We start from the raw sequence: 17127 nt of genomic DNA, 5'->3' as shown, positions 1-17127 counted from the left end.
ATGTGCACATGACTGCAAGGCAGCTGTGCCAGAGAGAAGGGGACCTTCCCAGTGGTTGACATTCCACATGACATCACTGGTCTCTGAGTACAGCGGGGGCTCCCAGCCGCAAGGTGAAATTGGCCCTCTGAGACCATTTCTCCAATTATCAGGAAAAGATCTGTCCGAAGGCATTTAAAAATGAAACCTGACCCACACTTCAACTCTACAGCAGTGGTCTGCCTGCTCCAAAACCAGGTATGACCTTTAAGTCTTAAATTATAAAATAGTTTGTTGAAAGTATAACGTATTTAGCTTTTATCTAATAATGTAGACAGATGCAATCATTTCCTTGCCAAAACCAGAGGAAAAAATAGTAAAAAAAAAGTCCCATTTTCATTACTCAAATAAAACTATCAGCCACAGTAAAAGAAGCTTTTTCACAACTCTGTTGGAAACTTGGATTTGGCTTTTAATAGACATAAAAATAACAGTCCTATCTAAAGTTTTAGAGATATGAAGGTGATCCTGAATGAGTTTTAAAATATTCTTCCTCTCTCTTCTTTCTACTCTGTGCATAGAAACATTCTGATATGTCTACTCTCCTTAGTACATATTTAACTTACTTCCTATATATTTATTTATCCTGTGTTTGCCATAAGATAACCAGCACACAAACAAGATATAATAAGGAAAAAGCAGTGGATGCAGAGAGGCCTAGACAGAATCAAGGATAACTTTAGAAAATGGTATAGGACTAAAGAAAATACTAACCCCTAAATGATTTATTCACCCCATATGTTTATTAAACATGAATTTTGATTGGTCTTATGAGGTTTATAAATGATTTCAAAACTAGCTTAAAACCCAAATCAAATCTTTGATTATTGCATTTTTTTGTCCTTTGCTCAACTATTACTTGAATTTCAAATATACACACAGCGCTGTGCTACCGGTCAAGGTTTTATACGTAGACACATAGAAATAAACAGACCATTTGAACTTGGCAATACTGCCATTTCAGTTTCCAAACCTCAACACTGACAGTGGTCCCTTCTGCCTCGGCCCTGCAATCAAGCATGAGGCCACCAATAAGGAGGAGCTCAGGCCCAGTGGACAGTTCTGTCACTTACCAGGTTTGTGACCTTAGGCGAGGGTATTAACTCCTCGGACCCTGTTGCTTCATTGACAAAATGGGGCCCAAGGGGGCCTTCTGCAGGGGATTAGTGTCAGAATTAAATGGGATCATGAGAAAAAATGTAGAGAGATTTTTCTGAATTAAAACTAATACATCCAACCATGACCTTCAGTCGGATCCTAGTTCAGAGGGGAAAATGGGTTATAAAAGACACTCGTTGGCCTATCCTGAAGATTTTAATATGAACTGAATTTTAGGTGATACTAAGGAATGTCATTACTTTTCTTAGCTGTGATAAAGACACTGTGGTTACAAAAACAATATTCTTGTTGCCATAGGTACTTGTAGAAGCAGTCACAGGGAAAGCATCATGATGCACGCAAGTGAGTGGGTATCAAATGATGACGGCAGGGGGGGCGGTCCATGCAGAGAGAAACATGGGGTGGAGGCAGTCGAGTGGCGTGATGTTAATGCTTTTGATCTGGATGGAGTACAGGGTATTCATTTTACCATGTGTGTAACTCTTACATATTTGAAGATTTTCTAAATAGATAGTTGAGTGGGACAAAAAGCATCGAAAGAGATAAAACATCATGAGAATGCATGGCCCCTCTTGGACGCAGCCAGCACCAGTGGCCATGCTGACGGCCAGGTTAGGACGGCTGCCATCTCGTCACACTGGCGTGTAAGCCGGAGCACTTGTTGAAAAGGAAAAAAAAATGAACACGACATGAACCTAAAGAGTTAAAATCCTCTGAAAAGGGTGTTTTGGAGTCCATCAGGGTCACAAGCCAGGAGGATACCAGGCAGAGAGGTTAAGGACACTGACCACCTGGGGTCAAACCCGATGAGTACAGGACGGTCACCCTGGGCGAGCTATTTAATTCCATGCCTCCATTTTCCAGCTGTATGGGTGACAAAATACCATTGTCCCTACCACATAAAATCATTGTAAAGGTTAAATAAAACAGTGCACTGTAATGGGTGCCTTGCACACAGGAAGGACCCAATATTAGCTGTTAGTATAATTATGCAGATGATGACGCCTTGGCCCATGAATTGTGATGAGAGAGGTCCTGCTAACGTGTACTCTGCACTGCTCCTTTGCCTGGCAAACCACATCTAGACGTTATTCTGTGAAACTTCCTTTCATCTTGCTTTTATTCTTGAAGATAATTAGTATGATAGCATTTGGGCATTCAGGTATCTCATTAAAAAATATGCCACTAACATCTTAAAATGCAAATGGTGACAGATCCTCTTTGGACATTCCAGAGACAGTCCAGTAATAACTACGTGCCTTAGTCACAGAGCACCGCACGGTGTCCAAAGGCATGTTTACCCGCAGCGTCTGGTCTGGTCCTCCCGGGCATCCCTGAAGCTAGTCTGGGCAGTCTCAGCCCCAGTTCGCAGGGAAATAGAACAGCAGCCACAGTGAAACCTACTCAGGGCCCTACAAGAACGACTCGCACCTCACAGACACAGGTCCACCCCAGCATTTGCCCACAGCCCTGCTCTGGGTCCCACTCCTTATCTGAGCAGAGCGACCTGGGCTTCCAGCTTCATCGTGGTGCTTTTCCAGAGAGACCCAATACCCTGGCTCCCCTGACTGGCTGTCCCACTCGGGACCTGACAGCACCCAACAGTTATTCACTCACAACCCAAACCATAACAGGACAGGCGGGGAGCGGTACCGCCACTACCCATGACCAGTGAAATGAAAGCCAGATACAAAGGGCCATACCCTACCAGAGAGGGCATGGACAACTGAACTTGTCAAGTAAACTGACAATGTGCGTTCCTTCGACAGAAAAGAAGCCCTACTTCTGGTCCCTCCTGACGGCAGAAGAGCTACTCATTGTCTCTGAGCTTTAGCATCTTCACTGCAGAATGTTACCACCTTCCCTGCCTCTGAGGCTGTGCTAACCAGGAATGAAGAAAATGTACGGGGAAGTACCAAACAGCAACCCAGTCCTTACTGAGACTTTGATATTTATTGAATTGCACTAAACCTTATGGGTAAAAAAATGCATACACTTTCAATGTGAGGTACAACAGAGATTAGAAAATATATAACTCAGCCCTGGCTGGTGTAGCTCAGTGGATTGAGTGCGGGCCTGTGAACCACACAATCGAGGTTCGATTCCCAGTCAGGGCACATGCCTGGGTTGCAGGCCAGTTCCCAGAAGGGGACTCACGAGAGGTAACCATACATTGATATTTCTCTCCTTCTCTCCTTCCCTTCCTCTCTAAAGATAAATAAATAAAAATAAAAAAATAAAATTATAAAAAAAGAAAATATATAACTCAATATTATCAATTAAATTTCTTGATAGCAATTAAACACACACTGCTTACATACTACCATTTAGCTAAAGAGACATTTAAAATCATTCTACCAGAATTAACATACCCTAACTTACAGCTGAATAAGCCTCACAAAAATATCCAAAGTATCAGCACTCTGGGCAGTTGGCTAGAATATGTGTGCTAATTTAGCAGAAAAACAGAAGTCCTCAATTTTGTGGAGCAATCAGCGCGTGGATGATTACATACATTCTGAGGTTCTACCAGGAAGAAAAAAAGGAAGCAGGTCATTTCTAGAGGAGAAATTTGAGAAGCCAAAGAGAAATGGGTTTGAGCGAGAGCATCAGCAGTGGATAGCCCGCCCGGGGAGCACGAAGATTCTAGACCAGATGGTGTCATCCAGACCTTCCCTCAACACTCGCGGAGGTTCCGGGGCTGATACTCAACGGCTCTCCCCAAAGTGAACTTGTACTTTAAGTACCGGAACAGCTGTTCTCTCCAAGAAAATGAAAGAGCCTCCTAAGTCCTTATCTTATTTGGGACATAAATTGTGAACAGAGCACTCACCAGTTGATTCTGATAGGCGGTGACTGCTGTAAAAACAGTCTCTGGGAAGATGAATGTTCGGAATTCTTCTGACTTCAGGTTGAGCAACGAGGCCGTGTGGTCTTTCTTCTTAATGATGTGCACCCGTGGCTGGTACTTGTGCATTGAGTTCAAAATGATCTACAAGGAAGAAGGGGGGAGTACTGACTTTCAGGTATTGATATTGCTCAACGGGCCAAATTACAATCTGGGGAGAAAGACCATAAAGTCTGCAGTTTCAAGTTCAGGTTCACAGCAGGATCTAGCCTGTTCCATTCTTCAAGCAAATCACTTCCCCAAGATACTGCAGAGTCATCCTGGTAAATCACATTTTACCAAACAAGCACAGATAATACAGGGTGTTTCAAGTGTCTTTTCTAAAGTGATGCAGGGAAGGTCATCTGGAGAGTAAGCTTTATTTATTTTTAAATCAAGTCTTTAAAACATTTTTGTTTGTTAGTCTAGTTAGACCAAAGGATGTACGTGTACATTTTCTGAAGCAAGAAATTTTATATGCTAGGAGGACAGATTGCTGTTTATTGGGGACAGGGGGAGGAGTGGATTAAACAACTTAGAAAGGCAGTGTGATATCAAACGGGTCTAGGGTAGAACACTGAATCTGCTACTTTCTAGCTCTTTAATCTTGGGGCAGGTGACCTCACCTCTCTCCAAACCCAGCTTCTCAAACGCAAAACCAGTATTAACCTCACAGGGTGTGGTGAGGATTCGATGATGTAGCCCTCATAATTCACATAGCAAATAGGAAGTCCTCAAAAAATGTGAACTCTCTTATTATTGTTGATGTGTTTGGTTCCTGACTTCCGGTTATAAACTAAACATGAGTGATAGTGATGGCCATCTTCCACTCCATAGCTCATAAAAGTTGCCCAGTGTTTAAAAATCATAGCCTACCCTGGTCAACAAGGCAGTATTTTTTCATGTAGCTTTTAAATATAAAATACATTAATTTGCCACTATGAACTCTGCGCGACAAAATTCACTGTCAGATATGAAAGGTTTCTCACATCATCCCCCACCCCTATTCCTGCCCCGCCACCCAGCGAGCTACCCAAATCTCCAAAATTCAGCATATCTTTCCTGGCATACCAGGCCTCACATAGTAGGCCCTTTACCCCAAGGACCTAGCAGAGAGCCTGGCTCTCAAGGGAGGCACTGTATAAATGCTATGCAAGTTCAAAGGCACACAGCGCTGCTGCAACCAATGGCTAATTCCCTTGTTGGCCTGGTTAACACGGGTGTGGCGGAGGAGGGCTCCTGCTAGTTGACTTTACTAGTTCATGGTGCAAAAACTGATACAGAATTGATCTCTCTCGGTGCTGAGACGCAAGCCAACTTCGCGTTCCAGTGCATTCACTGGCACTGAATTTTGTACCTGCCACCTTTTTATGACCCTAAACCTGAGTAGGCATAATGGAAACATATGAGCTTTAAACATACTGAAATAAACTTTAAAAAGAAAAGGTCTTCTCATTGTATAGTGTGCGTATTCTAAGGAGTTCAGGGTATCTGTGCTCAGTCATAGAACTGGAATAAACTTGACGAGACAAAATACTGATGTAAGAAAATACCTGAGCATTCATGACATGCCCTACTGAGAAGAGAGAATTTTCAAATCACAATGGGAGAAGCCTAACCTTCAAATAAGGTCCTGGCTCCCCTTCTCACACCACCCCAAGGTCAATCCCCTTTGGGAAAGGGTACCAGAGAGACTCCGACCTCAGAGCAAGCCTCAGACTCCCGGGCTCCTGGACTCTCATGGGGCCAAGGAACACTAATAAAAATGTGGACTCTGCTTCATCTTACTTCCAAACAAATTCCTGGAAGTAAGAATTTTTCCTGTTATAAAACTAAAAGTGCGTCAGTAAGAGGGGCTTCTTCAAAACTAATTCAGAGAATGTGGCTAAACAACCCAGGACCTAAAAATCTCCCCTTGTCTTCTCCAGAACACACTGTGGCTGGTGGCAAAGGGTTGTATTAAATAAGAAGATTTTAAAGTCAAAATGGATATTAACAACAACCTGAAACTAAGCGATTTGTCAAAGTCTAATCTCATAACCAGACTAGAATCCAGAGCTCCGGAAACACGGCGGAGGGCTCACCTACGCTCACCTGTGAGGCTGAAGCTCCAGGGAAAGCACGTCAGTCAAACTCTGGACAGCTGATCTCAGAGTGAACTTCCGAGTCTTCCCGGAAAGACCCGGGGCTCAAGAAAGCTCCACATAAGGACAATACTAGAACCATCGACATTTTTCATGTCTCCCTGCAAAGGTGTCAGTAGAGCCCAAGAAATGCCAACATGGCTGACATTAAGAAGGATCAGTGGCCTACAGGAAATGACTCTCAGATACTTTATACGTTTTAACCTGAAAAAATATACATATGAATGGAGACATCTTTGAAAAAAAAGGGACAGTTATGCCAACACTCTTCGGTCATTTAGGTTTCCCACCACGTGAAATAACAGGAACCTGTTCAGCTACTCCCAGCATCTGAACGGCAGCAGCATCTGAGTCACAGGTTAAGCTGCTTACACTAACTTGGCCGTGATAAACGAGGGCTCCTGTGGGCAGGTGGAGGTCGGCCAGGCCTGAAGCGATTTATTTAGTTTCAAGTTCAAGCCAACCATTTGAAACCATGCCTAGAACCTCTATTTATTATCTACTTATAACCATCTTTTCTGGAAAAATGTTTTGAAGTTCTTCTAAATTGCATGGATCCAACACATACTAAACCCTATAATGTAACAAGAGCCTAAACTAAGGGGATTAAGAGAGAAAATAATTGTATCAAAATGTCTAAGCCCAAAAAAGCAACTAGAAAACTACCAATGTGCTTTGTGTCAATTAAGGCAAAGAAAAATTAGTATTCTCATCAAAATGAAGTATGAGAGTCCAAATTTTCTTAGATTTACATAAAGCAGAAGTTTCACGTAAATTTTTAAGAGCACAGATAGTTCCTTCAAAGGCAATCTTATCAAATGTGCAAAGGCCCAGGTCAGTAGCTATTTGTTCTGTTAACTATTGATAAGGACACAGAATTCTCATTTCTCCTTTTCTACCTTTTGATGAATTCAGACTCATCAAATTGTTTTGTTTGTAATTGCAAGACTCCTCTGTGCCTTACTATTCATAAGACTCTCTACAAAGGGGATATATACTGAGTACAAAGCACTCTCCCAAACTTATTTAGACATCATTTCAAATGGTTGGCTTCAGCCTGAAACCAAATAAATTGCTTCTGCCTGGCTGACCTCCACGTGCCCACAGGAGCCCTCATTTATCTCGGCTGAGGCTGCATAACCAGGTCCACTCGGGACTCTGTGGGCACGCTGTTCAGATGCTGGGAGTAGCGGAACAGGTTTCAGACTTATTTGGACACAAAACCCTTTTGTTCTTTCGCATCTCATGTCAATGTGTCCATAGAACACACTTTAGCAACCCCCATGGGGGCATCTCGGCCCCGTTCCTTTTATGCTGTGTTATCTGATCGACCACCAATAGAATTCGGATGCTTAACCCACGATCAGGCTGGAGTAGCCTCCACAATGCACCTTCTCTTTGTTTAAATGCTGTGGGTGCAAAGCAGTTGCTGAAGTCTCAGGAAATCCATGGTGCTGAAGGCCCCCAACCCTCTTGCACAGAAATGGCCTCCTGGCAACACAAATACAGGAAGGTCCTCATAGATTCAGAGCTAGAGGGTAGAAGGGGCGGAGGGAGAGGAGGAAGGCAGCGCTGGGTGGCTTCTCCATTGCACCCCTAATACACGAACTCCAAGGAGCTGCACTTACGTGGCCGTGTTGGTCCAGTTCATTGTTGGTGAGTTTCACCTTTTCGAAAGACACCATCTGTTTGAGGAGCTGCTCACCCGTGAAAGGAGAGTCTGGGTGCACGTACAGCCTGAGAAAATTGGGAGATTTTATTGAGGCATTAAAAAAATTTGTTTTCTGTGGGTTATAAAATATTCTAATTCTAAAGGAACACAAAACCCCCATATAAGTGGTGGATTTTATTTATTCCATATAATTTCAAATTTAATAATACAATAACTCTAAAACCTCTAAGTGTTTCTTTATGTGTCAACAATCTAAAATGGAAAATACTTAATAAACTTTCTATTCTCTGTTGAGGAAGCCATTTTTTAAAGATGGGGTTTTTTTCTAAGTAATAGGCTACTGGTCCTCTTCTGTAAAATATAAAATCTCATTGGTAAAGGTATTTTCAAAAGAAAGATTAGGCTATACTAATTGCATAGTGAGGTTCTAGGTTAGGCATTGCTATGAAGCAATGAAGACATAAAGAATTTAAAAGAGGAAACAATTCTAGAGAATCCATTCATTTAAATGGAAGTTGACTGAGTTTCAAGTTTATGGTCTTAATAAATACACGACAGAGTAACTTTCATACAGTGAGCTGGAAACTCGCTAGCCCACACATCACAGCTGGTTGCTCCTCCCGCTACCTTCAGTGCTATTTCTTCCCCCATCATCTTGTTAAATCATGAGAATGAAAACAAGCTGAGTAAGCTTCAGTTATTCAATGTATTTGTAAACAACCTAAGTCAAAAAATGTATTTATCAAGCATGTATCACCTACTGATCAGGTACTATGTGCAAAACAATATTTTCAGTTAAACGCAGGCCATTTGTCCTGCCCGTGAGTATCCCACTAAGTACAGTTCCTGGTAACTCCCAATCCTGGTTTCCACGTGACAGGCGCTTTTCTGAAGTTGGGGGAGATCACAGAGCTGATGAGAGGGAAAGGAACTGTGCTTGATTCCACAAGTAACAGGTAATTCATATCTGGATTTTGTATAGGACCCTTATAATTCTAATCAAACATAAATATTACAATTGGAACCAAGGCAAGAAAAAAAGACATGAAACCTTTCTTTGCAATGTTCACGTGAAGAACCAGAAGCCTGTGCTGTGTTTTGTCACCCAGAGGGCGAAGAACAGAAGAACTGGGGGGCAGGTGCTCAAGCAAAGCCCACCAGAAGCAAAACAGAGCAAAGGCTGGCAGCCATGGAAACTGTTACTAGACCCACGCAAGAACCAGATGGGCTTGTGGTGTTTGTTTGCCTGCCTGTTTGCATGACTTTTTTTTAGGACGAGTGCTCAAAATTGCCTTTCAACTGAAGTACTCTTTGGTAACACAGTGGTAACGGCTTTTCCTGTGCCACCCTCCGGGGCTATGGCTTTCTAGCTACAGTTGTCTCACCTGCCAGTGCTACAACCTACCCGCCCTGCCAAAAAAGTTTCGAGAATATTTAATGTCCCAGAAGCTGCTGAAATGTTCTCTAAGTATCAATGCACCAGGTACAACCACATTAATAGAGATTAACGTACTTATGAAATACCAATTACTCTAAAGAAAATGTCCTCTGTGAAAGCAAAGCATTATTTGAGATCCTACATGTCTTGCCCATTATTATGAGCAAGTGATATGGTCAAACATGATTGCTTCTGATTAGGCACCACTGACTGATGAAGCTTAGTCGGAAACAAAAATGTGTCAAAGAAGTAGAACCCAAGGAATCCGCGCCGTCAACACAAAAATGATCATCCCACCACGTCTCCTACCTTTTCCTTTACGGAGCTAGAAAATACATGGCACTATTTCTGTTTTAATAATAATAAAGAATAGCTGCTTAAATTATCCAGAACATTTCTATCCTATAACACACTAAACATTTTTATCTAATATCAACATAAATAAGCTGAACTAAGATGATTGAAGAAGCCTACAGGAAGCCCCTCCCCTCTCGCGGTCCCTGGGACCTAAAATTCCAGCAATAGCTTCCACATGCTTCAGTTAAGATAGTATATTGGTACGTGCTTTCTTTCTGCAACCAGAAGAGATTAGTAACATAAACAAAGCATGTCATATTTCCAAAGGCCTGCTGGCCTGCACCAGTTCCCCATACCTTCAGATAGGAAGAAAACACACGCTAAGTAAGATTGATTAACTTCTTAGGGGAAAGACTTTAAAGGGAGAAAAAAAGAGGGTTTGTTTGTAAAACTGGTTAGAAATCGGCTAAAATCCCCCCTCCTTAAAAAGCTGAAGAGTAATACGAAGCAGCTATTTAGTAGTAAATAGTAGCAAACACTAATTATATTCATTTTAATGCCTATTGGAAACTGGTGAATCTTGCCTGCTTAATTAAAACGTAACCATTTTTTGTCTTAGTCATTTAATATGTGTTCAATGTACTAGCTTGGAAGGGTTGGGAGGGTGTCCTTCCTGGCCCCTTGTGGGGATGGAAACCTCGGAGAGGCTCCTGCCACCTCTTCCCCGGTGCTTCTAGCGCACGGTCTGCCCAGTAATGCGATCAACTACTAAACAGGCTTAATCCGTCTGAACAAATTGTCTGTTGATTCTGAGCGTGACTAAGAGTCCAGACTACCTACTTACAAACAACCAGCTATAACTTCAAAGCTCCCAGAACTTTACATTTAAATCAGTTTTTAGTTTTGAGATGATCTTTCAATCCATTACAAAAATTGGTTGTAAAATAACTTAAAAGCTGTAAGACTTGGCTTTAGAACCCTAAGTGCTAATATTCCTTGTATTAAAGTACGCACTTAGCCTCCTTTAACTACAGCCGTTCCTGTTCACATAAATAAATAAATACGTGCTCTTCCCCTCCCACACCAGCGCGCCCCCCCCCCCGCCTTCCCATGCTCAACTGGGCAAAGCAGCAATAATAAAGGTTTACATGCGGGATTTTAAATGGGGTTTTACTGGAAAAATATTATTACCAATGAATAGCACAAAAGTAAACATATACGATCCCTGCTATACTGAGTAAAGTTTCATGTAAAAAAAGTGTCAACCTGATGTTGGATATATTCATCCACATAAGTGTTAAAATCTCTGAGCCCTTTCTGGCCAAAAAAAAAAACCACCACATTTTACCAAAATGATATTTATTATGTGCAACTTTAACCACATTGTTAAAAAATACTATAAGCAAGCTCTGCGCTAAAATGCACTTTTTAAAAAGGATTTTAGGGCAACCACTAAAATCAGTAGGTTTCATTCAGTCCGGTGTTAAGCAGACTAGAAATGATGAACGCCATGCAAAATGGGTTCTGACCTCTAGCAGATATTCTACCTGCTGTTTAAGGGAAACTTGAAACGGATCGAGAAGAATGAGAAAGACAGTGCCCCGTGAAGGCACAAACCCTGCCTTTTTCAGAGACCAGCCCGCAGTTTGTGTGGTCAATGCTGGAGCATCTGGGCCTGGAACCCACCAGAGCTGGTGGCTTTAAAAACACTCTCTCTCGAAGGTTCCCACCAGCAGGGCGGGGGCCTTCCCCAGCAGGGCTCACAGGCATCTCAGTCAGGCAGAGATCGCGTGGGGGGGGCACAAACCTGGCAGGCAGCGGTGGGTCCGCCTTACCAGCCACCAGCCAGGAGGACCGGTGGTAGGCGTAGCGGTACCTCTTGTTGTCCACGGGGACGATGTCCATTAGGACTATGTACTTGGCCTCAGGGTCCACGCCGGAAAACGACACCCGGATGGTAGGGAACATCCTCCTGACACAGGGAGAGAAGGAGAGTCAGCCTGAGCTCACTCGCCCAACGGGCTGCCCGCGTTAGAGGGAAGCGAGTCTTGGCCTCCCCTCCCTGTGTGGCCCTTTCTGTTTCTTGGAAAGCTACCGAGATGGGAATTTAGAGACAGACAGTCTAGATAATTTTAAGTGTCACCTTTACAAGAGTCCTCGTGGCTGGGGGTAAGTGTGTTTTCGTTGCAATGAGAACACCTGCAGGCCTGTGATTATGGAAAAGCCTACGTAGCAGCAGCAAGCCCATTAGCTCCCCAAGCAGCAACTTCCTGGCCTCGTTGAGAGAAAACTCGCTCCCTCCCCAGAAAGCGGGAGGGGGTGGGGGGGACTTTCGGGTTGTTCAGGAGACTCTGAGGTGTTTCCCGGAGTCCTGAGAGCTGGAGAGACAGACCAGGCGCCCAGGGCCTCCAACCTCTGAAGCCTTCGCCCCAGGCACTGGGAGTGCCAGTACCCTGGCTTCCTTCGAGCCCTGAGCCTGCCCAGCTGCCTCACCAGGGAGTGCGGGGCCAGCGCCCCCTCCTCCCTACAGTGCAGTCGCTAGGAATTTCATTCTGCCACCCAGGGTTTACTTTTAGTTTTAATGGGAGCTGGAGGCTTCTGCAGATTGAGACCCATAGAAAGGAAGCTACCTGCCTTCTTCGAAGCACCCAGCCTCCGCCCTGTATTCCTGGGCTTCAGTCCCTCCTACCCTCCAGATGCTGAGCCTGCACCCCCAAACCCTCCCGGGCTGCAGGGGAAAGAGGTCCCTAGTCCCTGTGCCTTTCTCATCAAGACCGAGGTGAGTTTTCCCAGGGCCAGACCTTGAGAAATTAAAAGACCAGCAGCAGTTTCCAAAGCGAACTAGTGGAAAGAAGCCACCCTTGAGCGAAGCTGCCTCTGGGTCCCAGGACCAGCAGGGATTCACCCAATTCCCACCAACGACCCACCCCACCCAGGGCGCATTCCCATTCTCTGCCTCTCCCTGCCACAGCCTGCTACCTGCCAGACTTGGTGATGATCATCTCCGTGCCCAGTTCGTGGAATTTGTCCCAGAGCTCCTTGGTCTCCAGGCTGCAGGCGATTTTGGCCATTTCCTCACTGGGGATGATGGGGGTAGTGGGGATCAGCGGCTCTGTACACAGCGAGGAGGACGGTGGGCTGCTGCTGCCCCCGCTGCCTCCGAACTCCCCATGAGCATCCAGGCTGGTCAGCTCGCCTAGGGGCTGAGCACAGGGTGACTTCTCCACAAATTGTTCTGCAAGAGAATGGACAGTGACAGCCAGCTCCATTCAGCAAAGCCACAGGCAGAGCACCACGGCAAAAACAGGCACCTGGTTTGACCTTGGAAAAGTTAAGCTCAGAAACTCCAGGGAGGCCGCTGGGACTGCATCATGTTCTAAATCAAGTGGGCGACTCCCGTGGAGAGACACCTATCCACCGCTTGCCGGCTGGGCCAGATGAGTAAGTTCCAGAGCCATGGCTTGTTACCACTGTTTCTGAAACCTGCACAGGGGAACAAGCTCGTGCAGACTGGAAAGGTGGTGATCGTGACTGACAAAAAGCAAGCGTTCCTGTTTTATCCCTTCCAAGGTCTAGACTCCTCAGCTCCCGGGATCTGGTGCTGGTCCTGCCTCTTTGAAAACCAGGGGAGTGGAGAGGTGAGTCCCACCCTGCTGTGCAGAGAAGCTTTCCTGCCCTCTTGGAACCCCCTCTCCAGAGAGGAAATGAACCGTGGGCCAGAGAGAGTAGAGAGGCAGTTTAAAAAAATTAAGTCCCTTCTCTTCTCTGCCTGGCTCTCAGTGTCCTAGGCTTTGAAGGGGCTAGATTAGGGCTTTTGCACAAGGTACTTCCCAGCCTGAGATCTTTAACGAAAAAAACCAGCATTTAGCTTGTTAAATCACAGGAGTGTAAGCTCTGGGCCATTTCGAGACAAAAAGGTCCTAGAAATGAGGAAAACAATCAGAAAACCAGGCTAGCAGGCAAATTAAAGTAGGAAGGCAGCTTTGCCATCCAGCAGGAGGCTGAAATACCACTGCCTATGAACCAAACATTTTCCTCCACCGCTGATAAGGGCCTGGGACTCCCTCCACCAGTCACTTTGATGGAATACAGGGGGACTTTTGTAATTATCCCAATTATCTTGCATCCCTTAAAAAAGAAACTACTTGAATCTGCAATGTGAAACTGACCTCCAAACAACTCTATTCCAAGTGCCCTCAAGAAATTGAAACAAGTTCTAAAGGTAGGGATGTGTATATATATTTATATACTTATATGGTATCTATAGTGCATGAAATGGTTTTCTCTCTGTATTTCTCCTTGACTTAGGGCAGGAAATAGAGGATTTTTACCTTTTCTATTTTTACAATAACAATCCAGCTCCTGGAAGTGTCTTAAACGAAGAATTGTCACATTAATTATCTTATCCTTATATTTTTCAATTCAAAGCAAGAGACCCATGCCATGGCAATGTCTTATTTTCTACTAGTATTTTCAGAAGCATGTTCACATATTGTCTTAGTAAGGAATTAACAAAGAGCCTTGGAAATTTTATTTTTTGACCACTGAAAAATGCAAACTCTCTAAGCCCCAAACCACCGGAAGAAGACAGTGATTTCGAAATGCTCTAACACAATGTTACGTGTCAAATATAACACAGAACAAATTTTTAAAGAAATGCCCCAGCAGTCTTGGGCTGTCCCTCTAAATAGACTTCATGTGTTCCAGTGGGCAATCAGGGGACACCCTACTTTGCTTCCACATCTCAGTGGGGTTCCAAACCACATCCTCTCTTAACAGAACCTCTAGGGGCTTCTCCAGAGTCCCTGGCTTACAGTTACTCATCGTGATCTCTGGGATGGACCCCTAAAAGGGACAGGAAGGCCGTCTGGTTCTTCCAGGGAGATGCTTACTTACAGACAGTATGTGTGCTGAGGAAGGGGGCTGCTGGCTCGGAGCTGGGAGTCGTCCATGGTTTAGAATTTAGGTAGGTGTTTTATTGTGTTTTTTATTTTTTTAAACGAACATCAATGGGCAAGGAAGCAACACTGAAATGACGGTGGAACTGAAGCTGGCTTGTTTCCCAGCCTGCTGTCTGTACCTCCGTCAGGAATTACAACCTGCAGTCGGCCTTTCCTGCTGGCTCCCAAACTGACCCGGGGATGTCTGTAAAGAATCAGGAAGCCCCCAGAACAGGAGTGGATAATGTAGGGAAGTCCCCCAAACATAACTGTGAAATGGGTGGTTAACCTTTTTTTTTCTTATGAACAGTTCAGATTTGATTGGTTGTTTCCATTTCTTTGGCGGGTTTAGATTTAAACCACAGAGCAGGTGGGGAAAGCCAGGGAATGGGAGTGAAAGTCTGGAAGGGGAGACTTTCGACTTTGCGTTTCCTGGGGACCTTCTTCCACTTTCTCTTTCCTGCGTTCTGAATTGCTGTGGGGGGTTTAATTCTCTCTTCTCTCTCTGTCCAGCTCACTTTCCCCCATGTCTAGGTCTTCGTCTCTCTTCTTATTGTTGTTGTTTTGGGTGTGAGATATTAAGTTATTGGGAAGGACGGGAAGAAGGAAGGAAAAGTTGGGGAGAGTTCAAAATAAATACTATCCTGTTTGCTTTTCGATGTTTTTCACTGTTTTAGGGCTTCCAGCAGATCAGGATATGAAATAATTATTTCCTGGGGCCCCACGAGGTGATGATGAGGAGGCTCTTTCTCAGTTGCACAGGGTCGCTGAAACACATTTCCGGCAGTTTCTTTCCCACATAATTCACTCGTGCTAAGGGGAACATAATCCCTTTCCTCCTTTACTCCAAGCCTAGAGTCTTCTATAAATGGTAAAGGTTGTTAAATAAACAGTATAGCTAAAAGTTGAGGAATTTGGAAAATGGTTACTGGCTGTTTTCGCCAACCTCTACTGAAAATGACGGCGGTTATACAGTGATGCCTTATTGACAAGTCTAGCGCGCTTGTGAAGCAAGTGATTCCTGCGGTGAGAGCCGGCTCATTCTACAGCACTGGACGACATTTTTAAAAAGCTGGCCCCGGTTAGTCTATCAAATCGGGGAAAGGCAAAATTAAACTAGTTTCTTGTTATGTCACGTGTCCTTGGTTTCCACTGCACAAGCAGGTATTATACGCATCATAAATTCTGTTGAGTCTTAGGAGGAGGCTTTATTATTATTTATCCTTGAAAGTTTTTATCCCTGCAAAGTTACATACCCGCACACCCTGGGATTCTAGGCAAGTAGAGAGAGCGCCTACCGCGCCTGTGAGATGCGAAACCCGGTGTACATAGCAGTTTGTGACGCGCCCCCCGCCCAAAAGAAAAAAAGTGGGCCTTAAAGAAAAAGTCCCTCTCCCCCGACGTAAGGTCCGTGGCCTTAAGGTCAGAAGCTGCCGCGCGCGAGCTGCGAAAAGCCGCCGCACTGACGAGCCTCCGCAGCCCGGGGATAGAGGGGCATAGCAATGGGCAGAACCCCGCCACCGCCCACCGCGGACAGTCAGGCACCCGACTTACCCAGGGGTTTGATGGTGTTCTCCGCGGCCTCCTTCTCCTTAGAGCCACCGCTTGACATGAGCGCGGCGATGGAGAAGGCGTTGGCCCGGGAGGAGAGCTGGGGTTTGGGCGACGCGGTAAACTCCATGACCCCCAGTACGCGGTCCTGGTCAGGGACCGGGCCTGCCGAAGTGCCGTCCAGCTTCCCCAACGGAGACAAAACCGAAAACAGCGCAAAGTTTCCTAATGCTTTCACAGCGCAGCCGGGGACTCCAGATGAGTCAGCCCCGACCTCCCAGGAGCTCCACACTGGCCTCTCCACCACCCCACTGCAAGGCCCTGGAGCCGAAGAGACTTCAAACTACCCAGAGAGGACCGGAGAAGACCAACTGCGGGCTCAACCGGGTGCGCAAGCCCCAGGGCGCGCCGCAAGACCACAGGCTGCGCCGCTGGAAGCTGGTGACGAGCATCAGCTGCGCAAAGCCCAGGGGTCTAGCAGCATCCCCTCCGCGTGGAGTGGCCAAGCTGCAGGGAGGTGGGGATCGGCGGAACGCCCCGGAGAGGGCGCGGACCCGCAGCGGGGAGGTCGATCGCGGAGCGGCGCAGCACGGAGGACACTGCGCCCTAGTGCTCTCAGCCCTCCGCCTTAATTTGCTGGCGGAGCCGATGCCCGCGGCCACCAGCCAGTCAGCGCCGCCCCACGTCACCGCTTCCTGATTCCGCCGCCGGGGGCGGGGCCTTTGGGCTGGGTGGGGAGGGCGCGCTCCCGGCGCTGCGCCCTCCTGGCCTCTTGCTGCAACGGGCTGCAAACCTGGCACCCGCTGGGGGACAGGGCTGTCACTATCAGGCTGGCGCAACCGCCAGAGTCGTCTGCCTCCTGGTCTTGCGGTCCCGAGGCGGGAGGGAGGTGCGCACTGTCGGGAGGGGCCAGGTCTGTCGCGACCTAAAATCCGGGATCCCGGGAGGGGCGCAGCACGTGAATCTAGGCTGGAGGATTACTCGAGGAGTTTTTGCTTCCTCCAGTATTTTTCTTACCCGTGCTCAAAGTTCCAAAAGAA

The 17127-nt window shown here is 45.8% G+C and overlaps 1 protein-coding gene across 1 annotated transcript in view; it reads right to left on the bottom strand.

Moving 5' to 3' along the window:
• The window catches only part of TBX20 (T-box transcription factor 20), a 43154-nt gene extending 26478 nt beyond the window's left edge, over positions 1-16676 (bottom strand). The window contains exons 1-5 of the mRNA XM_037041155.1: positions 16091-16676; positions 12576-12831; positions 11404-11568; positions 7818-7926; positions 3992-4150 (exon numbers count right to left, since the gene is read on the bottom strand). Of these exons, the coding sequence (XP_036897050.1) occupies positions 3992-4150; positions 7818-7926; positions 11404-11568; positions 12576-12831; positions 16091-16217 (816 nt within the window). The 5' untranslated portion in view covers positions 16218-16676. The remainder of the gene's footprint in view (positions 1-3991; positions 4151-7817; positions 7927-11403; positions 11569-12575; positions 12832-16090) is intronic.
• Positions 16677-17127: the final 451 nt, after the last annotated feature.

The sequence above is a fragment of the Sturnira hondurensis genome, unplaced genomic scaffold, assembly GCF_014824575.4.
Source record: "Sturnira hondurensis isolate 20B ecotype Veracruz unplaced genomic scaffold, ASM1482457v3 Scaffold0002840, whole genome shotgun sequence".
Classification (NCBI taxonomy): Eukaryota; Metazoa; Chordata; class Mammalia; order Chiroptera; family Phyllostomidae; genus Sturnira; species Sturnira hondurensis.
Note: the sequence above shows the minus strand (reverse complement) of the source record. Positions and strands in the feature narration are given on the sequence as shown.